Source organism: Rhinolophus sinicus, chromosome 13 (genome assembly GCF_057876585.1).
Source record: "Rhinolophus sinicus isolate RSI-liver-muscle chromosome 13, RSI-T2T, whole genome shotgun sequence".
NCBI classification, from domain to species: domain Eukaryota; kingdom Metazoa; phylum Chordata; class Mammalia; order Chiroptera; family Rhinolophidae; genus Rhinolophus; species Rhinolophus sinicus.
In genome coordinates this window covers 19,105,485-19,132,506 of record NC_142513.1, presented here as the reverse complement: position 1 = coordinate 19,132,506, position 27,022 = coordinate 19,105,485, and the positions used below count along the sequence as shown (strand labels likewise).

The following is a 27,022-nucleotide window of genomic DNA, read 5'->3' as shown; positions in this document are numbered from 1 at the left end:
ACAATATGGTAAAAGTCCCCCTCCTACCCTTTCTTCCATCCACCCTGTTCCTCGTTTTTCAGAGAGCCTTCCACAGATAAGCAAATATGAGTAATATGCTTTTGCCCTCCCCCCCCCCCACTCCTTTTTAGACGATTGGTACCATCCTGTAGCACATGCCAGGGGTGCCCTGCCCTCTAGTATCACCTCCCTGTCTGGTTCATGCCCACTGCTTCCTTCTGGAAACACCTACAACTCTCTAGCTGAGGACTGAGTGTCAGCCTGCATGAGCAGATGGAAGTGCTGGGGAGTTAGTGCCCTCCCCCCAGGGCAGCCGTCAGGCAGTGTGGGGCCGAATCCCCAGCAGGACTGAGCTCAGTTGCCCACAGCTCAGGAGTGTGTCTTCTATTGCCTTTCCTTGTTTCCTCACTATGCTTCCTGGAATCACCCTCCAAATAGACTCAAATCTTTGGCTAGCGATCTGCTTCTGAGAGAACCCAAACTAAGGCAGATCCCATAATCCTGTTGTGCCCCTTGTTATTTTCACCTAACAGTGTATGTTGTAGAGCTTTTCATGGCAGGACTTAGAGCCACCGTATTCTTTTTTTCACAGCTGCATAGTACTCCATAGTGTGCTGGATCACAGTTTGCTTATCCAGTTTCCTAATGGACATTTGGGTTGTCCAAGCAATGCTAGTACAAACTATGTTCCTAGAACTCTGGGCACCCCGCCCCCCTTGCTAATGTGTGTAAGGCAAGGCTGCTGGAGAATTCCCAGAAGCGGAACTGCTGGTCCCAGCGGTCTTTGGGGCCCTGCTCTCGTTTGGTGGTGGATGACCCACAGTTTAAATTTAGTGTCCTTAGAGGGGCCCGAAGGACCTCCATGATTCTTCTCCCCCACCCCCTCAAAGCCCACTCCCTCATAGGGACAACTTGTTTCCAATACTGCCTCCATCTCTCACCTCTGACCATGATTTGTCTATGCCTTTCCCTTTTATGAAATGCTCTTCCCTATACCTTTACCTGTTGAAATCTTACTGGTCCTCAGAGAGCTGGCTGAAATACCACTTCCTCCAGGGAGCCTTCCTGGTACCCCAGAGAGTATTAATCCCTCCTCTCACTGGGCTGCACACCCTGGCTTTGACGCTTCCTGGAATTTATTTTTATGTGTTGTCTAATTGCCGTGTGTATTTCTGCCTCCTGCACTTGGCCACATGCTCTTTAAGGGCTGGAACCATCTGAGTCACAGAGCAGTTCCCATTAATGTTGGAGGAATTGAATTAAATGTGCTGGCAATTGATGCATCTTGACCATTTTGTTCTGTCGTTTGCCTACAGACCCTTCCAGGATGGTCCCTCTGCGGAGGTCAGAATGAAACAGCCTGAGGCAGGTGATCTCCGAGGCTTGTCTGCCCCATGGTCAGAGCTCTGAGACCAGAGAGCGGGGCAGTGTGTCCCCTGAATGACCTCCCTGCAATAGTCCTCTCTCAGGAAGGTCGTGGTGAGCAGGCAGTTAGAGGTTGTGTCCCCTGACATAGCTCAAGCTCAGGGCCCTCCTGAGGTGGTGGTCTACAGGACACTGTTACATGAAAGCTGAGAGTCGCTCAGGGAGTTGGCTAGAGGCATGGCGCCTCAGTGCTCCCTCTGTAAAATGGGACTAATGGCAGGATGCACTTCACAGCGCTGATGTGAGGATTCAGTGAGACATTCCACATAGTGTTTATGTGTAAGTAGGAAGCACTTGATAAGTAAGCCTGGACTGGTCTTGAAGGGTTTTGGGGGGTTCTGTACCAACCGTAGCTCTCCTTTATTGAGCACCTACCAGAGACTTTACTAGGTGCTCTATAAGTGAAAACTCTTACTTTTTTAAATTGTGGTAGAATACACATAAAATTTACCATCTTAACCCTTAAAAGTGTACAATTCAGTGGCATTAAGTGCATTTATAAGGTTGTGCAGCCATCACCTCTCTCTACTTCTGGAACTCTTTCATGACCCCTAGCAGAACTCTTGTACCCATTAAACAATCACTCCTCTCTCCCCTCTCCCGCCAGCTCCTGGCAGCCACAGATCTGCTTTCTGTCTCTATTAATTTGCCTATTCTGGACATTTCATATAAATGGAATCATACCGTATGTGGGCTTTTGTGTGTGGCTTTCACCTAGTGAACTTTACTTTTTTCTCTGGCTGCATAATATTCCACTGTATAATGAGTGAAGGGTCTTAACCATGCTTCCCAGGTGAAGAAACCTGGACTCGGAGAGGCCAGCTGACCTGCCCAAAGTCACAACGCTGGGAAGAGGTGGAGCTGGATTCAAACCCAAGTTGGACAGGTTCCAATACCTGTTCTCTTCCTCCCTTAGTGCTGCCTGGTTGACAAACACTCTTCCTGCCAACTAGTCCCATTGGCCCTTCACAAGGGCCCCACACAGTTGGGATAATCTCCATTTTGCACATGGGGAAACTGAGGGGGAGAGGTGACTTGCCTGAAGACACACAGTGTGTCAGCCAGGCTGAGGGTCCCAACCCCCACGAGCACTAGTATTGCTTCGAAATGGTACCCGGTAGGTTACTGAGGTCCCTCCAGTCCCTGCTGGAAGGGGACAGGGAGATGAGCCCTGCCTCTGCCCACTTCCCAGCCCTGTTGTCATCCCAGTGGTGACCAGGGAGCTGTTCAGGGGACTGATGGGAGCCCGCTCTGCAGCTGCAGCCAGCTGTCCCCCTGCTGTCACCCCAGGGCAGTTTTTTTGGCTTTTGTTCATCAGCAAAAAAATGATTTCCGTTGACCTTCACCGAGCGTGCTGCCTGCTGACTGTCCAGTCTGGGCAGCGGGCTGCTGGGGCACGGCAAGTGCAGAGTCAGGAGACCTGAGCCCCTTGCAGCTTCTGCCTGCCGTGTGACCTTGGGCAAGTCCCAGCCCCTGCCTGAACCCAGTCAGCAAAGCGTAGCAGGAGAGGGTTGGACAAGGTACGACAGCTTCAGTGCTGAACAGTATTCAATGATTCGTAGGCGTTAGAGAGGCTTGTATGGAAATTTAAGAGGGCGGAGACCCCATCACGATCCCCCTCCAGTCCCATGTGAGCATGATGACAACAGCCACATGCAGTGATCACGTTCTAGGCCAGCTCTGTCCCGTGGAGCTGTCTGTGCTGCTGGAAATGGTCTGTATTGCACTGTGCATGTGGTAGCCACCAGCCAAATGTGGCCTTTGAGCGCTGGAAATGCAGCTAGTGCAACTGAGAAACTGAATTGTAATTTTCAATTAATTCTCTTTAAGTTGAATTAAATGTCTAGAGCAGGTCTAGGCAGTTGGGTTCTGGGGACATGGGGAGGGGCAGGGACCACTCAGAAAGTGCCCACCGCCCAGCACACAGCAAGCCCTTGTTGGTTTAAGACCTCCAGAGAGTACTGGCCTAGGAGTCCAGAGGCCTGGGTTCAAATCCCAGCTGTCAGCAACATGCTGTGTGATCCAGGCCAAACCCCATTCCCTCCTCTGAACTTCTAAGGGGCTAAACAGGGACTGCCTGCCTGTGGTTAGGTCCCGTTGGTGACGATAGCAACTGCAGACACAGAGTGTTCACTGTGTGCCAAGTGCTGGGCCAAACCACCTGTGTTAATGAGTTTCTATCTCCCATCAACCCCTTGAGAACACTGGATTCAGAGAAGTTCAGTAATTGGCTCAAGGTCACACAGCACCAGGATTCAGACTTGAGGAGGCTGGTTCCAGAGCCCACATGCTCAGCCTCTATTCTGCACTGCCTGCAAGGGCAGGGCTGTATCATCCACTGTCCCTGGGGCCACCGCAGGGAGTGGCTGGAGCAGGACAGCCTAGGCTGAAGTGCCAAGTAGTGGCCCCAAGATGAGGCCTGGTGGTGGAGGGGTAGGGGACAATCATGATCCTCACCTTCTGAGCCCCAAACTTAGGCTCATCCTAGATGAGGACTGAGGGAGACCTGGCTTAGAAATCTGGGGCAGAAGCTCAGATCAGACCTCCTTTACTCCAGCTCAGCCATAGACCCCTCTTTCTCTGCATTGTGACCCCACGTTCCTTCTAACATGGGGTGAGCATCTAACTCATCATCTAAACCATGACACTTTTCAGAATGAAACAGGCACTAGCCATCAGGGATTCTAGGACAATAGGTAGAGCCCGGGCAAACCAAGATGTATGTCACCCTCTTCATGCAGGAACATTTACGAGAGCCAGCTCTGTTCAGGGTCCTTGTTCCTGGTACAGAGGGACACTCTGCGATTCCTTAGGTTGGTAGCTCCCATCACGGAGAACCAAGGAGGCCTTACCCCCACCTGCAAGGTCAGGGAAGACTCCTTGGAGGAGGGACTAGCTCTTCTGAGCTTCAAGTGTATTAAGCAAGGAAAGAGGCTAGGGATAGTGCTTTTCGGGAAGGTTCTGAGGAACTGAAACACCAGCCCAGCCCATCTGGGACCCAGACATGGAGAAGAAACAAGAAAGGGGACTGGGACAGCCCAACAACCAACTCCTTTTCCCCTTGTCGGGCAGCTCCAGCCCTCCCCAGTTCCTCTCCTCCTGAGGCTCTGTTTGTCTGACTACCTCATTCATTGAACAACTGCTTATTGTGCACCTACTATGTGATCACTCTGTGCTTAGTATTGGAGACACAGTGGAAAATGAAACAGATGTGGTCCACCCCCCACTCTCAGAGCCTACCGAGTATGGAGAGACAGATATTGATCAAGTACACAAGGAACCAAGCAGGCGACTAGAGAACCTGATAAGTGCTTTAAAGGAAATAAAAAAAGGGGTCGAGAGAGAGCAGGGTGGGACGGAGGAAGCATCTTAGACACAGGGCTGAGGGAAGGCCTCTGAGGAGGTAATGTTTAAGGAGAGACTAGAATTCACAGAAACAGCTGAATGTGTGAAGCGTTGAAAGGAAGAACAGTTCAGGCAGAGGGAACAGCATGTGAAAGGCCTTGTGGCAGGAAAGAGCTGGGGGAGGGAGGATGATGGAGAAACAACGAATCAAGAGACTGGCAGTTTGCCTGAGGTTAAGGGAAGACCTTGAAGGGATTTAAGGGAACTGGGTGAAGAGATTCTATTCGGCTTTTTTAAAGGATCCCTCCGTAGTCCCCGTGTTTTGAGGTCTGTGTTTTCCTCTTTTTCATGTCTGTAACACAAAGATGGATGCTGAGCCTGGGTGTGGGCAGCGGGGAGGCAGGAGGGTTGTGACCTCTGAAGCCTCAGCTGAGGCCAGGCAGGTTTAATGGTGTCAGGGAGGCCTGATAAGCAGCCCTATCCCCCCTGAATCGCTCAGCCCCAAATCTGTACCCCTCACCCCAGAGGAGCTGCAGCACCCACATCCTGGGCCCTGTGTTCAGAATTCACTTTCAGGATGGGTGACACAGGAATTGGTTCCAAATGGAGGAGCGGGCCTGAGGTGGGGACAGTGGTGGCCACACATCCAAGCTGCCCGATCCAGGGGTATCTGCTTGAGCCGTTGCCTACCATCCTGTTGACCAAACAACCAGTGGACTGAATGTTATGCTTTTCAAACAGTTGCTATGGACACAGAGTTAGGCTGGAAACACTTTGGACCTTGAATCCATCAGAATAACGGAGCTGTCATAGATGAAAAGGATCCTGGAATCCTAGCCTGGTGGGCACGGCCATGGAATGTGAGCTTAGATTGATTCACCCCAGACTCCACCCACTACTGGCTGTGGGGCCTCGGACAGGGGACTTTAGCCATCTGAGCTGTTTTTTTGTGCTCTAGCATGGGTGTGTTAGTTACCTATTTCTGCACAAAGTAATTATACCCAAACTAAGCAGCAGCTTAAAACAATACACATGTATTATCTCACACACTTTCTGAGAGTCAGGAACCCAGGAGCGACCTCAGTGGGTGCTGGTGGCCCAGGCTCTCTTATGAGGTTGAGGTCAGCTATAGTGTCAGCCATCTGACGTCCTCACTGGGGCTGGAGGAGCTGCTTCCAAGCTGGCTCACCCACGTGGCTGGCAAGTTAGTGCCGGCTGTTGGCAGGCGCCCTCAGCTCCTCCCCCCGTGGTCCTCTCCTTCGGGCTGCTTGAGTGGCCTCACAACATGGCGGCCTACTGCCCCCAGAGCCGGTGAGCCAAGAATGGAAGGCAGAAGCAACAATATCCTCTCTGACCTACCACAAGTCACACTTGGTCGTTTCTACAATATCGTATTGGTCAGTCAGCCCTGCTCACATGGAGGAAGGGGGCTGTTCACAAGCGCACGCATACTAGGAGGCAGGAGGTGGGGATCACTGGGGTGCATATTGGAGGCTGACTACCACAGTGGACTCGTCATCCCTACCAGGAAGAGCTGCAGGTAGAGTGAAATGAACTCACATATGGAAAGTGCCTAGTGTATAGTAAGTGCTCAATAAAGGATCTCCCTGATTTGCTTGAGCTGGAAACTTACCACACTGTAGCTGCCTTGTTTTCTGCATGATTTCTAGGCATCCCCAAGACCTCCTGCCACTGCCTCATTTAGCAAAACCTATGAGTCTCCGTCATATCCGGGCCCTGTGCTGGATGCTAGTGACACAGCAGTGACAAAGACAGCCCTTGACCCTGCTGTTCCAGGCTCCACCGGACATAAATCCAGGTGATAGAGCAGAGAGGGCGGCAGGTGAGGGGGCTGCTTTGGCCGGTCTCTCTGTAGAGGTAGCCGGTGTGCCAAGACCTCTATGAAGTGAAGGCGCATTTGTGTGGTCGAAGGGGAGGGGCCGGTAGAGTATTTCAGACAGATGCACCAGTAAGAGCAAAAGCCCCAAGATGGGAGTTAACAATTCCTGTTAATTCAAGGAACAGAATGGAGACCCAGGGGAGCAGGGGCAGGAAATGAAGTCGGGAAAGCAAGAAGAGGAGCTAGATTAGCTTTTAGACTAAAGGCCACGGGAGTCTTGTTATCTGGGTGAGAGATGAGGGGATTCTGGCCCTGGGCAGGGCTGTGGACGTGGTGCGAAGTCGTGGGGTTCTGAGATATCTTGAAGATAGAGTTGTTTTTTGAAGGATGTGCTGTTGAATGGGATGTAGCAGGTGAGAGAAAGGGGAGGCAAGGATGATACCACGGTTTCTAACCTGAGCAAGCAGGAGGAGAACGTCGTCAGGAGCGGATCGGGGCAGACTGTGGGAGGAACAGGTCAGGGTGGGGGGGAGATCAGGCATTTGATTTTGGACCTGTCAGACATCCAGGGCAAGATGTCAAGGACACAGTTAGAGATACGAGTCTGGTGTTTGAGAGAGAGATTGAGTGGAAGATGTAAATTTAGGAGTTGTCAGCGATAGGTGGTGTTTCAGCCACAAGTCCGGATGAGATCAGCAGGAGAGAAGCAAAGAGCGCCCAGTTCTGCTAGTGTTTAGAGGTCAGAGGAGGCGGAGCCAGTAAGAGATGGAGCAGGGATGGCAAGAGATGTGGAAGGAAAATGGGATGGGTACCCAGAGACGAAGTCACAGCGTAACGTAGCCGGACTCTCTCTGCCTCTACCCCTATCCCAGGCAACACCAAAGCCCTGGAAGCCCCACAGAGTGCCATCCTTCCCCTTCCACACGTCATCCCTTCAGAGGCCTGAAGCAATGGCCTGTTCAGACATCCCCAGAATGTTCAGCCATTCCACCCACATCATTTCCAGCCTTTCCTCATTCGACTCACCCTCCCATGCCCCATTGTAGTCGTCTCTCTCTCTCTCAACAATGGCTCAGCATCAAACAAGACTGTCCCCTCCTTTCATTTAACCTCTCTATCTTTGTTAAGGCAACCTTAGACAAAACCAGCCTTTCTAATAGCACCAAATACAAAAGATAGAAGTCGGAAATAGTAAGGGATCTGGGCTGGTTAAAGGGAGGGGCTGTGAAGAAGGGAAATGGGATTGGTAATGTCTGATAAAGTATTTAGGGTTAGATCAGTGAGGGTCTTGACTGCCACCCACCCCTCCTCATGGACTGAGTATGGAAGAGGATCCACAGAAGGTTCTAGATTAGGGAAAGGACACAGTCAGGTGAGTTTTGCCTCAGGAAGAACCATGCTGGGTACTGTTCCTGGCCTTGTCCCTGATTGGCTCTCCCATGCTCACAGGCCAACTCTGACTCCAGGAGGAACTGGGATAGGGCAAGGGGGCCCCACTTTGTGCAGATGGGGGTATGGCTGCAGACAGAGGCACCACGGAGCAGGGAGGGCTCCCGGGAGGCAACAGCTCCCCTGGTTCCTCCATGTTTCCATGAGGGCAATGAGGCTTATATTAATGAGAGGTAATTGTGGGCGCCCGGATGGGCCTAAGTGTAGCTCAGAGACAGAGGCAGCCGAGGCAGCCAGCTGCTTCCCCTGCCAGGCCGAGGCCTGCCTATTTTAAGACCTCCCCAAAGGGAGGCTCTTGCCACCCCTGGGTGTTGGGTGGCTGGGGCTAACACCCAGTGTTCCAGAAACCCTGACCAAGAGCACTCAGAGGGACTCACTGTGACCGTGGGCCCAGACCACCCTCACTCAAACCCCCCGGGGGTGGATACTGAGGCCCCGAGAGAGGGACCAGTCTAAGGTCACAGCAAGTAAAGAACAGAGCCAGAATTTGAATCCAGGTCCACCTGCATGCACTTTCCACTGTGCTGTGCGGCATCCCTACACTGGAAGACTTGGCCTGTCCCCGAGGAAGCACGGTGAGGTGAGGTGAGGCGGGGAGCGTGACTGATATTTACCGAGTGCCTAAGTGCCAGAGGCTTTCTGTAGGACGTCACAATTAATCTTCATCATAATTGAAAAGTAACGGTTCTCCTCCCCATGCTATAGAAAAGGAAACTGAGGTTTAGGAAGAGTAATTAAATTAACAAATGTCCTGCGATAAGGAGAGAAAGAAGTAGAACCCAGTTATGTTCTGCCTTAGAGTCAGGTTCCCCAGGAAACAAACTGAGGTTGGCATGGGCAGTCTGTTGGGCACACCTGTGACGGGTGAAGGGTGCAGGATTGGGCAGAAGGAGGAGCTGAAGGGAGATGCAATCACAACAAAGGTCTCAGCTAATCCCATGGGGAGCTCTGGAGCTGGGACAACCACTTGGGGTTGTTCTGAATTGGGCAAGAGAGCCAGGCCTTGGTGCCCGCACATCAGCCAGTTACTGCACGCAGGCTGGCCCTAGGGAAGGTGCGTAACCCTGGTGAGGCATCTCCTGTCGGCTGAGAGCAAGTCCTAGCAGGTACCCAGATGTGCACTGCCAGCAGCCGGTGCTCGTGGCAACTGGGGACATGAGGGGACCTGAACTGCCACCGCAGCATCCAATACATGCCCATCTCCAGATCCTTCCTCATGCCTCTGCCCCTCAGATGAGAAGAACCACAAGGAGGTTATGGGAACATAATGGAGCTGACAGGCCAGGCGGTGCTGTGGGGAGGGGAGACCATCAGGGCTAATGAGGAAGGAAAGAGTGAGTGGCTGGTCCAGGAAAAGTTGAAAAACACTACCTATTAAAAACCTATAGGGACAGAGTAGGAGAAAATATTTGCAAATCACGTATCTGGTAAGAAAAGAAAATAGTAAGTGTTGGTGAGGATGTGGAGAAATTGGAACCCCATACATTGCTGGTGGGAATGTAAAATGTATGGCCACTGTCGAAAACACTTTGGTAGTTCCTCAAAAAGTAAAACACAGAATTACCAGGTAATCCAGCAATTCCACTTCTAGATATATGTACCCCAAAGAATCGAAAGCACGGACTCAAACAGATACTTGTATGCCAGTGTTCATTGTAGCATTATTCACAATAGCCAAAAGGCAGAAACAACCCAAATGTCCATCAATAGATGAATGGACAAACAAAATGTATCATATACATATAATGGAGTATTTACTCAGTCATACAAGGGAATGGAGTTCTGATATATGCTACAACATGGATGAACCTTAAAAACATGATGCTAAGGGAAAGAAGCCAGATACAGAAGAACAAATGTTGTATATGATTCCATTCATATGAAATACCTAGAATAAACAAATTCATAGAAACAGAAAGTAGATTAGCGAGTACCAGGGACTGGGGGAGGAGGGAAAATAAGGAGTTATTTCATAACCATTCTATAGCCATTATGGTTATAGAGTTTCTGTTTGGGGTGATGAAAAGTTTTGGACATAGATAATGGTGGTAGTTGTACAACATTGTGAATGTAATTAAAGCTACTGAACTTACTGCACACTTAAAAAATGGTTGAAGTGGTGAATTTTATCTTATGTATATTTTACCACAATAAAAATAAAATCTGTGGGAAGTAGGTAAATCCATAGAGAGAGAAAGCAGATTGGTGGTTGCCAGGGGCTGGAAGGTAAAGGGAAGAGGGAGTGACTGCTTATTGGGTACAGGGTTTTCTTATGGGGTTAAGAAAACGTTTTGGAGCTAGATGGAGGTAGTGGTTACACAGCACTGTGAATGTACTGTCACCAAATTGTACACTTTAAAATTGTTACTATTATGTCGTGTGAATTTCATCTCAATTTTTTTTAAGGGAGAAAAAAAACCTCTGGGGAAATGAAATCTATGAGATGCAGCCAAATAGGTACTCAAGGGGAAATATATAGCCTTTCCAATGACCCATTTATTAGATATAAGAAAGTCAGAAAATAAATGAATTAGGTTTTCAACTCAAAAAGGTGGACAAGATGTTAGAGGAAAGAGAATATCCTGGACCCCAGCTTGAGAAGCGGGTGATGGCGGAGGCTCCTTCCAGGAGGTGGGTGTGAAGTTCTAGAATTGTACTGTCCAATATGGTAGCCACTTTCCACATGTGACTATTTAAATTTGTTAATTAAAATGAATTAAAATTAAAAATTGAGTTCTTCAGTTGCACTAGCTGCATTTCAAGTGCTGTATACCCATATGTGGCTAGCGGCTACCATATTGGACACCACAGACGCAGGGGACAATGGACAATAAACTAGCAAGCAAATAACATGGGAGAGTTTCCAAGAGTGATGAGAACTAAAGACAATCCAGCAGGGCAATGGGATTGGTTGGCAAGAGTCTGGTGGATGGGGATGAGGCTGGAGAGGCTGACAATTTTCTGGGATTTCTGGACCTCCACTCTTTGCTAAGGCTCCTTCTTATGCTGTCCCATGCACCTCACCCTCTGCTCCTCAGCCGGTGATGCAGCCCCAGTACTTCCTTTGCAGACCCTCCAGTTCAGGAGGGCTGATGGGCTGGGGCCTGCGTAAGAGTCAAGAGACCTGAGTTCCAGGCCTAGAGGGGCCTTGTTGCAAGGCCTTATGCTGTCCCTTCCCCAGGCTGATACTCTTTTGTCTCACAGTTCCTTTAGCTCCAGCAAGTCATGTGACTAGAGCCAAGTGTTAGAGGTCTGCATAGACTAGCTCTCCAATGGCATTATGCCAGGCTCAGGAGTCGCACATTTGTCCCAAGAGCCACAGGGAGCCACAGCAGGGGAAGAGCTCTATTGCTTTGGCATGTGAGAAATATCACTCCAGCTGCAGTGTGGAACCTGGATTATAGGGGTCTTAGAGTGGATGCAGAGGGAGGAGGCTGGTGCCACAGTTGTTCAGGTAAGGGGTCAGAGTGACACAGGCAGAGCATACACAGAGAGAATGGCATCAGGAGACATAATTAAAGCAGAATCACTGTGACTCGGTGACTGTCATAGCTGGGATTCCCCAGAAGCATGCCCAGAACAAGGATTCAAATACAAGTACTTCCGTTGGGAACAGACAGCACAGTGTGGGAGGGGGGAGGTAAGGCAGGGAAGTCAGGCAGCCAGTGAAGGGAGCATTATCAAGAAGTAACCACTATGGACAACTCAGCTCAGTCCCACTGGGCAGCTCGCCAGGTGTCTGTAGAGCCCCTCCCTCAGGTGTCCCACCTGAAGGGTAGAGGAGCTGGGGTGTTTATATACCAACTCCGGGGGGCTGGGGAGTGTTAATCCTCTGGCAGTCTCTGCCAGCCAGGCCAGGTGTGAGCTAGAGAAAGCTCCCCTTCTCCAAGGGATGTGAAGATGCTGACAGCTGGAAGTCAGCGCGTTAGGCACCACAGTGATGAGGCCACAGGAGATGTGGGCAGGGCACCCACAGCCACTGCTGTAGTGACCAACTGGACAGGAGGCTGGACAGTATCAGTTGAAAAACACAGAAACCCAACTCAGACTTAAGCAAAATGTCTCTTAACTCTCATATCTGAGACATCAGACAAGATCTTGGTGAAGGACTCCAGGCTGACACTGTCAAGCACAGCAGCCCTAACAGAAAGGAAGGTGCCTCTTCTCTAAGAGTTCAGCCATTATCCCAGGGCCAACTCTCGTTGGCTAGAAGGGATCCTGTTTTCATCTCTGAGCCAGTCAGTACTCAGGGATGCAGGGCTCCGATTGGCCAAGCCTGGGTCATGTGTCCACCCCTGGGTTTCTGGGATAGGACTGGCTCCACCTAGACACAGGAACTGAGACGGGGGCGCAGAATCATTTTCCAGGCACAGTGGGGGCTATTACTGGTAGAGGGACATGAAAGGCCAAGAGAAGGAAAAATTCAAGGAGATGCCCAGGTGTCTGGCTTGAGCCCCCAACTGGGTGACAGTGACACAACTGGGTGACAGTGACTGATATGGGGACACTATGGGCCTGCTCACAACTCTGGGATGCACCAGCATCTAAGGTGGGGTAGAAGGATAGATATTCAGAGCCCCAGAAGTCAGAGGAAGAGATTCTTTTAATAATGAGGGCCCAGATACAGGAAGAAAAGAGTTAGGAAGTCATTTGTGGTCGTTATAGTGTCTAACCGATCTCTAGAGGTCTCCCTGAAGGTGCCAGCCCCCACTCTCCCCCTATAATCCCAGAGGCACCTCCAAGGCAGGGACCTATCAGTTAAGGGGCATCGTCAGTTAAGACCTTCGGGACTCATGGCAGTGTTTTATTGCCCAGGGGACAGCATGTGCCAGCATTTTACAGTTCACTGAGCACTTTCCCACACTTTCCCTCGCTGCTCCCTCCTGGCTCCATTCAGCCTGAGACTCAGAGGGGAAGCCATAGGCCCCGCTCACACAGTCCTCCTGGAGCAACCCTGGACTCCAGAGCTCAGGAGTACCTGTGATGTCAAATTAAATCCAGCTTCTCCCTGGGGGCTCTGGAGAAGGTGTCTTGGCTGGGAGAACTGAGTGAGGCGTGCCCTTCTGGGGCAGGGCCTGCAGCTGTCTTCTGTTCCTGGCGACCGGCCCTCTCCACCTACAGCATTTCTAGGGAGTCAGGCCCCTGCAGAGCGAGTGGGGCTGTGCTTGCAAACAATGTTCTGTTTTCAGTCTCACTGACTACTTTAGTGGGCATCACTGCACACACAGTTCTCCGGCAAGAGCTCCAGGAGGAGCTCTGGGTCCCCTTGACCCAGAGATCCCTATGGCCCCAAGGGGATGCGAGGAGGCCAAGAAAAGGCTGGGGAGAAGGAGGGTTATGGGGGTGGTCTTGCATTTACCTGAAATTGTCTTCAAGAAGAGGTTAGCCCAGAGGGTACTGCTGCTGGCTGGAATGGAGGGGGATCCTTGACTGTCGAGGATACTGGTGGGGTAGATGAAGTCTGAGTCACCTATTTCACCGTGGCTAGAACTCCTCCCGGCCTCAGTTTTCCCATCTGTAAAATGGAGATAACAGTCCCCCAACTCATGTGGCTGTTGTGAGGCCATGGTGTGAAGATCAAGATGTTAGGCGGCAGACTTCCTCTCCAGGCTGGGGAGAAATGCTCTGACACGCCTCCTGGTGGAAGCGGAAATGCTTCTGAGGGGGCTGCTCAGCCACAAGGACCGTCACTAAAGTGCTCTGGACTCCAGGAGTGGGGTCCATCAGACTCCTAGACGCAAGGAGAGTCTCTGGCAAAGAATGGGGAGAATTAGAGCCAGGGGAACTCTGCAGCAGTCTCAGAGAGGCTTAGGGCACTGTTGGTCATGAAATTGGCTAGATCCAAGGAAATAATTCCAGATCCTTGAGCGTCAGGGCCAGCCTGCTCTGGGTGACAGTTGCAAGATAGCTACATCGAGGAAGAGGAAGAACTCTGGGCCCCAGTCCTGCCTCAGACACTGGGCCCACTGCGTGGTCTTGGGGATGTTCTTCCCCTTTGAGGGCCTCGGGTTCCCCATCTAGAAGATGGGGGTTTCACCTAGGCCAGTGCTTTTCACCCAGTGTTCTTTGGGGTCTGGGATTTGCCGTAAGAGCTCCTCTGAAAGATGCAAAGGTCTCGGACACCCAAACTCATGCTTGGTGTGTTAGTTTCCTATTGCCACTATAACAAATTACCACAAACTTATTGGCTTAAAGCAACACAGATTTATTGTCTTACAGTTCTAGAGGTCAGAAGTCCAACATGGGTCACAGGGCTGCATTCCTCCTGGAGGCTCAAGGGGAGGCTCTGACTCCTTTCGTCTTCCAGCTTCTAAGGCCTGCCCACAGCCCTTGGCTCATGACCCCGCACCAGTCTGACCTCTGCTTCCGTGATCACATCTCCCTCTCGACTCCAACCCTCATGTCTCCTTCTTTTAAGGACCCATGTGATTAGGTTGTACCCATCCAGGTAATCCAGGATAATCTCCCCATCTCAAGATCCTTAATCATGTTTGCAAAGTCCCTTTTATCATGCAAAGTAACATAATTACAGGTTCTGGGGATTAGGATATGGGCAACTTTGAAAGGCATCATTCTACCTGCCACACCTGGCTTCAGTAGGAGCCTGTCGCTCTGACCTGGCCCCGCCCCTCTGAGAGCTCTTCCCCCACTGCCTTTGCCCTCACTTGCTCTGTTCCAGCCACACCGATTCTCAGAACACCAGGTACCCAGGCCAGACCAAGCCTTGGGACTCCTCCGAGCAGGGCTAGTGGGGTGCAGGGCTTAGAAACCTCACTGACCTCCCTTCTGCTCCATGTTAGAGATGGGAGGACTGAGATCCAGAAAGGGAAGGGACTTGCCTAAGTGTGAGACTGGTATTTCCAGGATGGTCCTGGCTGGAAGACGCAGCTAGTCTGCCTGCCCCCATTTTACTGAGGCCCAGTGGTTCCACCTAAATGCTGTCCTCTCCTCAGGCCTAGCCCTCTCCACCCAGTCCTGCGGATGTGCGCCTGTATCGACGCTGAGAACTTGGTTCCAGGTTGGCCATCACTGATTTATCCCAGTTGGAAGTGATGGGCTAATGGGTTTGCTGGCCTCTCTGAGGTCTATAGTCCCCAGTGATAGCCCAGAGGTCACACTTGATAGGCTCTTGTTGAGGACAGAGCAGGTTTTTGCAGAGGGTTTACATGATGTAAGGATTCCTTTGCTAAAATAAAGAGCTGGGAAGTACTGCCTTCAGACCCGGGTAAGAAGGGCCGCACTCTTTAGAAGGCCTCTCTGGCCCTCTTTCAACTATGTTCTTCCCCATGAGGCAAGGAATGTTTGGGGGCCAAGGGAACACGCCCACCCGGAGCCTGTATCCCCTCTTTAGATTACACTCTGGATAGTAGGGATCCTGAAATTCTCTGCCCAAATGACCGCAGGCCTGCTCAGTATGGGGTCTTCCCATGGGTGGCCTACACTGCCAGTGGTAAGCCCAAAGGGTGGTTGTTTTTGGGGGCGTGTGGAGTGAGCTTGGGGTGCACGTGTGTGTGCAGCTCTTTGTGGTGAGATAGGAGGAAAATAGAGGGCAGACAGCTCCCCCCACCATATTCCACCCTGGAATTCAGAGGAGACCAAGAAGTCTGAGTTCAAACCTGCCTTTCCAGGTTATTCTGAAGATATAGTCCTCAGGGTAGTAGAGTAGCACCTATTTTGTTTAACAGTTTGCTAGCCTGAATTGTAACTTTCCTTCGTACGTATGGTACGTGGCTCTGTTTGTTTGTACTCTTGCCCTCTGCCCCCACCATGTTAAGGGCAGGCCGGGACTCTTCAAAAATCCTCCCACCACTGTCCCCCCCAAATCCAGCTGACCCCTCTCTGTCTTCTCTCCCCAGGATAGCTGCTGCCCGGGAGAGGTGACCCGGGCGCCCTGCTAGGGCAACGGCCCCTGCCCCCAGGGCCGGGATCATGAAAGGCCTCGGCGACAGTCGCCCCCGCCATCTCTCCGACAGCCTGGACTCACCACACGAGCCCCTGTTTGCAGGGCCTGACCGCAACCCCTACCTGCTGTCGCCCACGGAGGCCTTCGCCCGTGAGGCTCGCTTCCCTGGGCAGAATGCTCTGCCCGGCGATGGTCTCTTCCCGCTCAACAACCAGCTGCCACCACCCAGCAGTACCTTCCCCCGCATCCATTATAACTCCCACTTCGAGGTGCCAGAGGAGAGCCCCTTCCCCAGCCATGCCCAGGCCACCAAGATCAACCGGCTGCCTGCCAACCTCCTGGACCAGTTTGAGAAGCAGCTGCCCATCCACCGCGATGGCTTCAGCACGCTCCAGTTCCCCCGCGGTGAGGCTAAGGCCCGTGGCGAGAGCCCTGGCCGCATCCGCCACCTGGTCCACTCCGTCCAGAGGCTCTTCTTCACCAAGGCTCCCTCACTGGAGGGCACAGCAGGCAAGGTCGGTGGCAATGGCAGCAAGAAAAGTGGCCTGGAGGACGGCAAGGGCCGGAGGGCCAAGAGCAAGGAGCGGGCCAAGGCTGGGGAGCCCAAACGGCGGAGCCGCTCCAACATCTCAGGGTGGTGGAGCTCTGATGACAACTTGGACGGCGAGGGGGGTGCCTTCCGCAGCAGTGGGCCAGCCTCCGGGCTGATGACGCTGGGCCGCCAGGCAGAACGCAGCCAGCCACGTTACTTCATGCACGCCTACAATACCATCAGCGGGCACATGCTCAAGGCTGCCAAGAACAATACCACTGAGCTGACTGCCCCGCCACCCCCGCCCGCACCCCCAGCCTCCTGCCCCAGCCTTGGGGTGGGCACCGACACCAACTATGTCAAGCGGGGCTCCTGGTCCACTCTGACCCTCAGCCATGCCCACGAGGTCTGCCAGAAGACCTCTGCCACTTTGGATAAGAGCATGCTAAAGTCCAAATCCTGCCACCAGGGTCTAGCCTACCACTACCTTCAGGTGGGTCCCTGCCGGGGTCAGGGTGGCATGAGGGGTGCAGGGAAGACATCAGTTGTGAGGCCCAGATGTCCCACAGATTCCCTTGGAAACTTGCTTTACTCTGGCCTCTGTTTACACGCCTAGGAAATGCATGGCTGATAGTACCTGCTAGTAAAGGGATTCCTTCCATTGGTCATGCTCTCAGCAGACATTGAGTAGGACCGTTCTGAGACCAGCCCTGAGTAGAGACTAAAACATGTCCTTGCCCTTTAGAAGACAAATCTGGAAGCTGTGCCATCCACCCTCCTCATAAGTCCAATTGCATAGCATTCTACTTGCCAGCCTCCTGCCTGCTACTCCCACCAGACTGGGGAATCCTTGAGGACAGGGACCATATATGATGTAGTTGTGTGTCCCCAAGACCTAGGACGGGGTCTGGTATAGAGGAAGTGCTTAGGAAATGTGAGAGGAGAGAGGGACGGCTGAACAGATAGACACTTAAATGAACAGAGCTGGAAGTGAGTAAGACATAGCCCCAATTATCAGGATGCTGGGAGAAAAGGACCCCTGAGCAGTCACGTCAGTGTTTGAGCAGCATGTGCTGGAGATGAGCGTGGAGGACTGCAGGAGTCCAGAGGCCCTAACCCAGTTTGGGGGACTACCTAGCTTCCTTTAAATGCTAGTGTTTATTGAAGCACTTATTATGCACCGAGGCCACAGTCAAGGAAAGTGACAGAAGGCTCAGACATCTCTGCTGCTACACATCCCCCAGGTTTTTCACGGGCAGAGAGAGTGGCTGTGTATGTACTGGGTGACTCCCGGGGGCAGAGCCCAAGCTGTGGGTGGAAGTTACAGGAAGCGACTTTCAGTCCACATCAAGATGGAAGGGGCTGCTTCTGTAGGTAGTGAGCGCTTCGTCCTGGGGGGAATGCCAGCACAGGCCTGGCCAGCCTTTGGGAACACATTACATGCATTATGAACCAGATGAGCATCAAAGTCTGACAAAGCCCTGAGTTCTTGTCATTCTGTATAAAATTCCAAAGACAGACTATGGGGGAAAAGGCTTTTTCTTTTTTTTTTTCAATAGAAAGAAAATGAAATCCAGGCAGTATTTTGTATATTTAAGGCTTTTGTGGCTCTGAATCCACTTACTCGTTTAGAAATATCAGTGAGAGTGGTATGTGACCTGGCTTGCTCTCAAAATGGTACGTTTTGGTCCGATCATGTGAAAATGCTTCAGAAACACCATGAAAGGGTGGCCCTGCAGGCCCTGTGTTGTGCTTGTGTGACAGGAGGTAGATGGGTGGGGGCTGGGGTAGCAACAGGTTTTGAGCAGAGATATACAAGGCCACCTTCCCAAGGGACAGGTGGAAGTAGGGAGGATGGACTAGTAAATGGTTTTGGGGGTAGAATGTGCAGGCCCGAGTGACTGGCTGGGCAGTCAGCTGGGGAAGGGGGTTATGGGAAGGCTGAGGGGAGCTCGTGGGTTGGGAATCCCAGACAGGGACTCTCCCTCAGCTGGGAATTGGCCGCTGGCAAGGTGGGCACTGAGAGGAATGTGGTATCTGTGTAGACATGGTGATTTGGGAGGTGTGCATCTGTGCACATAGTGAAGAATGGGTATGTTGTGTACACTGAGAAATGTGTGTACCTGGGCATCCATGGTGCAGTGTAGACCTAGTAAGGGGGTGCCCTCTGTATGTGCGGAGGAGAAAACAGTGAGCTGGGGACATGCTGAGATGTGTCCGCAGTGCAGGGGTGGCTAGCGTGTATGTAAGGAGGTGTGTGAGTATGCTGTGTGTTCACATTGTGTACACAGTGAGGGGTGCGTGGATGATGAAGTGGCTGCCGGCGTGCGTCCTTGGTGAGGTGAATGTGGGGGGAGGTAGCTTGTTCTCTGAGATGTGTGTACATGGTAAGGTGCATGCACCCTGTGTTCAGGCTGAGGGGCGTTAAGTGCCGAGATGTGCACACTCATTCATCACCATGTCAGTGTGTATTAGGAGAACAAGGGACGTAGGCTGTGCGTGCTGCCCTGGAGCAGCTGGCAGATCCTGGCCTTGGAGGGTGCGGGAGGTCCCCTTGGTTGGTTTCTGCCACCATAACCACTGGGGACTAGGCTGTGACTCATTTGCCCGTATCATAGCCCCCTTCCACAAGTGGGGTCCCTGAGGTTCAGATGGAAAAACGAAACCTTTTTCCAGCTCACTATGTGGCTGCCCCTGAAAGCCACTCTGCTCTGTGTACCTCAGTTTACCCACCTGTGGGATGAGGAATTGTGATTGGCTTGGAGGACCCTGCCCCATCCTGATGTGCTTGAGTCCTCTGACCTGTCCTCCTCCCCTTCCTAGGGCCAAGCTCTTGGTGTCAGGTCTGGAGACCTCCCTCAGGCCTGCTGTTCTCATCTATGCAGAGGGATCGTAAGCCATCCTCTGAGATAGCAGGGGAAGTGATGGGAACATGGTGGCCGCTCAGAAAGGCAGCTGCATTGGAGGCCTTTGTGATCATGTGGCCTGGGCGGTTTTGCTGGGGCACCTATCCTGGGATCCATGGAGAAATCTGAGGTCGGAAAGGGGCAGGGACTTGCTTAAGGCCACATAGTGAAGCTGTGGCTGAGCCAGCTCTGGAACCCAGCCATCCTTCTCAGCCTAGGCCTCTGCCCGGCTGCGGGATGGCTTCAGTGGCAGTACCCGACATGGAAGGCCATACTGTCAGGGCCCGAAGCTCTGACCCGAGGCTGGACCGTCTGCTGGAAGTGCGCGCTGCCCCCCGCGCCACCCTCGCTGAGGCCTTTCCTCCCATCCCCAGGTGCCCGGCGGCGGAGGTGAGTGGAGCACCGCCCTGCTGTCCCCGCGCGAGGCGGACACCACAGCTGAAGGCCACATCCCGTGCCGGCGCATGCGCAGCGGCAGCTACATCAAGGCGATGGGCGACGAGGACAGTGACGAGTCTGGCGGCAGTCCCAAGCCCTCACCCAAAACTGCGGCACGGCGCCAGAGCTACCTAAGGGCCACGCAGCAGTCGCTGGGAGAGCAGAGTAACCCCCGCAGGTTAGCACGCAGTCCCTCCCTCTAGAGTCCCGGCCCCCAGGCAAGCCCTGCCCCCGGGAATCCCGCCGCTGGGAGATCCTCTCAGACGTCCAAGCCCCGCCCCAGGAGGTGAGCCCCGCCCACAAATAACCCTGCTCCATTGGAGCTCCGCTCCATCAGGTAAGCCCCGCCTGCACAGGAGCGCTCCCCTCGGAAAGCCTCTTAACACGGGTACAAGCCCCGCCCACAAGCAAGCCTTGCCCCCTAGGCGAGTCCCTCATAGGTATGCCCCATTCCCGGGAACTTCGTCTTCCTCCTCTTTGGCCGCCCCCGGAGAGCCCAGCCGCACTGGTGAATCTTGCCCCAGATCCAGGTGAACCTGCGCCCACAATGACCCCAGTCCCCCTAGGGGAACTCACCTTCAGGTTAGCTCCCTTTCTGAGACTCCCGTCCTTAGGGTGGCCCTTGCACTTTGATGAATTGACTAAGGAGAGCTCCGCCACTGGATGAATGCGACCCCATAAGTCCCCCACAGTAAAGTTCTGACCACAGGTGAGCCTCATCCTTTGGTAAACCAGGAGAGGTTCTCGAGTAAGTGGCCCAGGTAAACCCTGCCCATAGGAACTACGTCCCCAGGTGAGTTCCACTCCCACAGGGGAAATGCCCCAGCGGACCCACTACTTCAGGTTAGAAGAACCAAGCCCAACACTTGTGCCAGCACTGCCCAGGAAAGGTCAGAGCCCCCTCTGCACATGCTTCTGTAATTGATCCCTGAGCTCCAAGACTGGGGAGGAGGGAAGATCCAGAAGTCAAAGAGAGAGAGAGAGAGAGCCTTCACCTGTCCCATCACCCTGCCTGGAATTCCACCATTCAAGCCTTATTCCGTTGCTTTAAGACTCAGAAGAGTTAGTGAACGTATGAACAAACGAAACGCATGTGCACAGAAAGCAACAATTAAAATGTAAGAGAAAGAGGTGATACTTCCACATGGCGAAGTCACCGTGGAACGTAGAACAGAAAGAAATGAAAGGCAAGTTAGAGAAAGTCTATCAAATGAGTACAGAACATATGAAACTTGGTATAGGGGATTCAAAGTCCACTGAGGAAGAGAAACAAAAGCAAGTCAGAAACAAACCAAAAGACTTAGAAGAGATAAAGGACACAAGCTTAGTCCTCATTCTCCAGCTCCTGGGGGCGTGAACCAAGGCTTCCTGGAGGACATAGTTTGGGAGGACTGAGACAGAGGAAGGAGAGCAGCAGGGCTGAGGCAGGGAGGAGGAAGCCCGGAGTCTCACTGGCGGGGACAGAAGGCAGGGAATGGCCTGCAGGTGGGAATCCTGGACCCCACCGACCAGTCCCAGGTATGTCTGTCAGCCTCAGTTTCCCGATCTTTAATTGAGGAGCCTGAGCTGAATGATCTCTAAGACCCCCTTTAAGCCTAAAATCCTACAGTTCTGTGAGTGACCAGTGGGCACTGAAGTGGGAGAGGTGGTCAGGCCCAGGGCACAGGTTTTGAATGAGAGGGAATCAATAATAATGTAGTAGCAATAGTTATGGGCACCACCGTCCGTTAGCTCTTGCTGTACTCTGGGTTCTACTGCCCCAGTGCACTTTAATCTGCACCACTGAATCCACCTGGTCCCAGCCCCAGCAGGTAGGCATAGCGTCATTCCCACTTAATAAGTGAGGAAACTGACACTTAAGCAAAGGGTGGTGACTTGCCCAGGGTCACCCCGCAAGGAAGCTGGATTTCACTCCAAGCCCCTTTATATGAAGAGCGTGAGCTGTTGTCTGCTTGGACCTTATCCCCCGTGCAGAGTTGGGAGGAGGCCCAGGGTCAGGTAGATGTGAGAAAGATTGAAGATCAGGGGCCTTGGGAAGAAGTGGTGAGTCTTCAGGGGCCACCTGGACATTATGTTGAAACTGATGCCCTTTGAGCAGCTTTAGTCTGAGGTCAGTGCTATAGGTCTTGACCCATCTTTTCTGTCCTTCCCCTGGAATTGCCCCAGACCGGCAGGAAAATGGGTTGTAGAACTGAGCTGGTGTGGGCCACCTCAAGTTTGAAAGGGTCAAAAGCAAGCTTGTGCTGCCACCTGGTGGCTATAGCCTGCATGACAGGCAAGAGTTGCCTGTGTCCTCCAGATTCACAAAGCTTCCAAAAGCTGGGAGCTCACCCCTTGGTGGTCATGGCACACCACCATGACCACCACCACCACCACCACCTGGGCTGGCGGTGGCTGCCATTTTTCCCTCTGCCACTGGATAAACTTGGCCAGTCTTTTCCCCTCTGGGCCTCAGTTTCCCAGGCTGAATAATGGGCGGGCTAAGCCCTGTCTGCTCCCCACCCCCACCAGGAGTCTGGACCGCCTGGATTCTGTGGACATGCTGCTGCCCTCCAAGTGTCCAAGCTGGGAGGAAGACTACAACCCCATCAGCGACAGCCTCAATGACTCCAGCTGCATCAGCCAGGTGAGGGTGGTGGGCAGCTAGGTCAGTGGGCTTGGGAGAGCCCCAGCTCCCACCCAGGAGACGGACAGATGTCCAGGCCCAAGCCCTGTTGAGTGGTCTGTACCGTGTTTCTGTTCCGTCTTTGTTCTCGAAGCTGCCTATGTGTGTCTCTCTGCCTCACTGACTGTCTTGTGGCAGGAGAGTAGTCACAGGGCCCGACGTTGCGTAGCCTAAGCTGAAGAGCCTGAGGGAGGGGCCGCATCACTGCTGTAGACCCAGGAGTCCTGAGGATTGGGAGCAGGAAACTGAGGCTTGAGTCCCAATTGTGTCACTGACAGCAGAAACTCAGAACACGTCACCCCCTCCCTGAGCCTCAGTTTCCTGATTTACCACAGGATGGTAATAATTCCTATTTCAAAGGGTTGTGAGGAATCAATGAGATTATGAATATAAAGTGCTCAGCAAAGGGTAGCTACCTTTATGGTCCTTATGGTTCTTATTGCTGTGTGACCTCGCGTAAATTGCTTCTCCATTCTGGACCACTAACAGCAAATAAGCACGCTGTGCTGCACTTTTAATACTCTCACCCATCAACTCCTTGAACCCTCACAGCTACCCCAGAGGGGGCCTTATTATTCATATCCCCATTTCACAGATGAGGACACGGAGGCTCAGAGAGGCACGGTCACACAGCTAGGAGGAGGCAGAGCTGGGCAGGGATCCAGGGCTGTCAGACCCAGACCTGGACCCCAGCCCCTGCCATGTGCATGGTGCTTTAGAGTTTGGAAAGGAAGGCCCAGCCAAGGCTTGAGTGTTCCCCCCATGGTGTGGATTTGGAGACAAGGCCCAGAGAGGCAGACATCTGCCAGTAGTTGCACAGTGAGGCAGTGCAGGCAGCCAGGTGCAGACGCAGCCTTCTGTCTGGGCAGGAACACATCCTGGGTCCCACTGTGTGCAGCCCCACGGCCCAGGCTGATGGACTGCTTAGGGCCCGGAGGCTTTGGGACCCCAACTCCTCCCCAGGCCATTATTCCTAGCCTGGCCGAGCCCTCCCCAGCACTGTCATTCCCAGACTCCAAGGAGACTGACCTCAGGTGTGCGGAGGGGTAGACCACCCCAGCCGTGCGATCCTCTGCCCCTGCCCACCTCATCCAGGCCCAATAAGTTTCATCTGAACAAGTGTCCTGGCCTGCATGACTGCCACCTGCCATGTGTTCTCGGTGGCCGGAGGGAGCTTATAAAAGACTTAAATCAGAGATCATCACACCCCTGCTCCAAACCTTCCCATGGTTCCCACCTCACCCAGGTGAGAGCCAGAGTCCTTACGCAGACCCGTGAGGCCCCGCCTCCCTCGGGGCCATGATCTGGACTTGCTGTCACTCACCCTGCTCCAACCATGCTGGCCTCCTCTTGGCTTGTCAGACTTTATTTCTGCCACAGGTCACTGCATTTGCTGCTCACTCTCCCAGGATCACCCTTCCCTAAAATCTTTGCACAGCTAGCTCTTCCCTGCATTTCAGGTCTTGGCTCAAATGTCACCTCCTCAGAGGGACTGCCCTATCAGTCTTTCTAAAGGAGCCCCCAGGGCACTGCTCCCCTACCCTGCTTAATTGTCTTGACAGCACTTACCACTATCTGGAATTACGTTTGTTTGTTTATTTACTTGATGTCTGTCTTGCTCTTAAACTGGGAGCTCCCTATGGTGGGGACCTTGCTATCTGGCTCCCCACATGGCGCAGGACACGTAGGTGTTTGCTGAATGGACGGCTTCCCTTCCTGTCTCTCCCATGCTACCACATTCTCTCATCTCTCAGTCTTGACTGCATCCGTCTACATCTGTCTCCCTGTTTTTTCTTTCCCCTCATTCATATTTTTCTCTGATTCTCTAGTGCAGGGGTGTCCAAACTTTTTTCAATGTTTTTCACCAAGGGCCATATGCAGTAAAATACACAAACAGCCGGGCCACTCACTTGAGGTGAAGTACGTATTGCCTCACCTGGTTTATTTAAGTAAACTAAATATATTTTTGGAATTTGCTGTGGGCCAATAAAAAATGGATCAGGGGCCGCAGTTTGGACACCCCTGCTCTAGTGTGTCTCATCTCCATGTTTCTTTCTGAGTTTGTCTGTCTCTCTCTCACACCCCATTTTCATCCCCTGCCTGGCCTGGCACCTGGAACACTTTTGTCCTTTGGCTACACAAAAAGACACAAGGTATCAGCAAGGCTAATCACTAACAGGTCTCTCCCACGACCCCCTGCCTGGCCCTCTCCTAGCCCAGGGTCCTCTTAACCCCCAAACCCTCACCCCAGAAGCTTGAGTAACCTGAGCCACATATGTGGCCCCAGATTCAGAGATGTCTTAGCTCTAGCTGTGTCTCTGAGGCCTTGACTCCTTCCCCCCCCTTCCCACCAGGCACTGGACTGTGTAGGCCCTGGCCAGAGAAGAGAAGGCTCTGGGCTCTGTCCCTGATCTGTAGATCCCAGGGGGCTGTCTGCCCAGGTGAGAGACAGCAGACAGGGCATCCATGGTCCCAGGAGCCAGACCAAGAGCAAGACTTATATATAGCAGATTACAAGTCCTCAGTGACACTCAGCCCCAGAAGGAGTGAGCGCCCCATTCCTGGAGGAAGCCAAGTAAGGCCTCGCACTTGGGCCTCAGCTAGTCTGAGGAGGAGGTTAAATAAACCAGCCAGCCACAAGTTCTCTTGCAGTCGAGCTTGAATACCCCACCTCCGCCCCCAGCCTTGATCTCCCATAACCCTCCCCCTCTCTTTCCTACAGATTTTTGGACAGGCCTCCCTGATCCCCCAGTTGTTTGGCCATGAGCAGCAGGTCAGTATGTTTGCCATTCTCTGGTCCCCCAATCCCAGAGTCCAGGGCTGGGACTTAGACCTGACGTCTGAGTGACCCCAGCTCCCAGCCCCGGCAGGTACACACAGTAGGAAAGCCATCACTGGTGAGGGTGGAGTCCAACTCATGTTGGTGCCCTGACTTTCCATTCCCTGGCCCTGTCACTTCACTTCCCTGTGCCTCAGTTTCTTCTCAAAAATGGGAAAGAATGAGCTAGGTTCTATGGATGGGGTAAGAAATAATCCCAGGATTCTTCCCTCAGAGTCTTCTGGCTCCTCGTCTCCCCCAAAGCCTGGGAAAGGCCTGGGGAGACTGTTTTATTTGGACAGGCTAGGGGCTGGCGGTATTTTCCAGCCCCCAGATCCCCTGACTTTTCTCCTTTTGGGGCCTCCAACAAGACCTTTAAGGATGTTTGAATAAATGCAGAGACTTTTCAATTTTAGGAAAGCGGTTGGAGGCAGTGCCAGTCCTGGTACTGTTTGGCTGCCCTAAAGGAGCTCTCACTCATCCTGCCCCTGGAAGTGGCCCTCGCCTCCCTTCCAGGTTCCAGCCCCAAGACCAGAAAATGGTGCAGGGAAGGTGCTCTAAGTTCAACCCCTCATTGTGGCCGGGAGTGGGCAAGGGACTTGTCCCAAGCCACACGTCCTACGGGGGCAAAACTAACTAGGACTGGCCTCACATTACCTGCTGCCAGATGTGGGTGCCTGATGTGCCCCCACCCCCATATCATAGTTCCCCTTGAACACGTTATTCCAGAAGGTCTTTGGAGAGTATACAGTGGGCCCAGTGACCTCTTTTTCCTCTAACTTCAATAGGCTTATGGTAAGGATGTGATGTGTTCACATACCAAACCCCCAGGCCAGTACCCTGCACACAGTGTGTCCTCAGTGATCCACATACCAGCAGCATTGGCCAGCTGCCACACACACACACACACACACACACACACACACCGAGCTTGGGAGCATCTTAACATTTACAAATCTCTGCAGTCACCGCCAGGGAACTGCCCGTAATAATAGGTACAGGTTAGCAGGTGCTTTCCCTCCCAGATACTATTCTGAGCATGTGATATGAATTATTTAATCTTGATAACAATCCTATAAAATGTGGTCTATATCTAGCCCCCATTTTATAGATAGGGAAACTGAGGCACAGAGCAATTAAGTGACTTACCCACATCCTATTGCGAGGAAATGGTTGAAATCCTGGCAGTCCAGCTCCAGAGCTATGCCATGACTGTGTAATCCCAAAGCAAGACTTCATTGCCCTTGGCAGTTACAAGAGCCCCTCAGTATACTTCAGGTTGCAGCTTTGGAGAATAAACACCTATCTCTTTAATATCCCCTCCAAGTGAATTTTGAATATGCCACACAGCCTTTTAATTTATCAGCACATCCGGTAGAACTTTCTGCAATGATAGAAATGTTTTGTAATCCACACTGTCCCATAAGGTAGCATGAGCAGGTGAAATGTGACGAAGGAAATGACTTTCTAAATTTTAATTAATTTAAACCCAAATAGCCACACATGGTTAGTTACTACCATATTGGACAGCACATATTTAAACCTTTCCAAACATATGCTCCAAACTGGATGATGACCCAGCTCATCATTTTACCTGATAAAGTGTCAGACAAGTACACAGGCATTCCATGTCATTTAGATGAGGAAACACTGCCCCAGAGGATGATGATGGCTTGCAGTCACGCAGCTTGGTCCAGAGCA

General features: G+C 52.4%; 1 protein-coding gene across 8 annotated transcripts in view; it reads left to right on the top strand.

The window, feature by feature from the left end:
* DLGAP4 (DLG associated protein 4) overlaps positions 1–27,022 on the top strand; it is a 234,140-nt gene that overhangs the window by 134,697 nt on the left and 72,421 nt on the right. For 7 of the 8 annotated variants that reach the window (XM_074317780.2, XM_074317784.2, XM_074317781.2 and 4 more), the window contains 4 exons: positions 15,916–16,987; positions 19,775–20,016; positions 22,350–22,464; positions 25,226–25,276. In XM_074317780.2, coding sequence (XP_074173881.2) covers positions 15,989–16,987; positions 19,775–20,016; positions 22,350–22,464; positions 25,226–25,276 — 1,407 coding nt within the window. In that variant the 5' untranslated portion in view covers positions 15,916–15,988. The remainder of the gene's footprint in view (positions 1–15,915; positions 16,988–19,774; positions 20,017–22,349; positions 22,465–25,225; positions 25,277–27,022) is intronic. The other variant, XM_088789146.1, reaches the window with a different exon arrangement.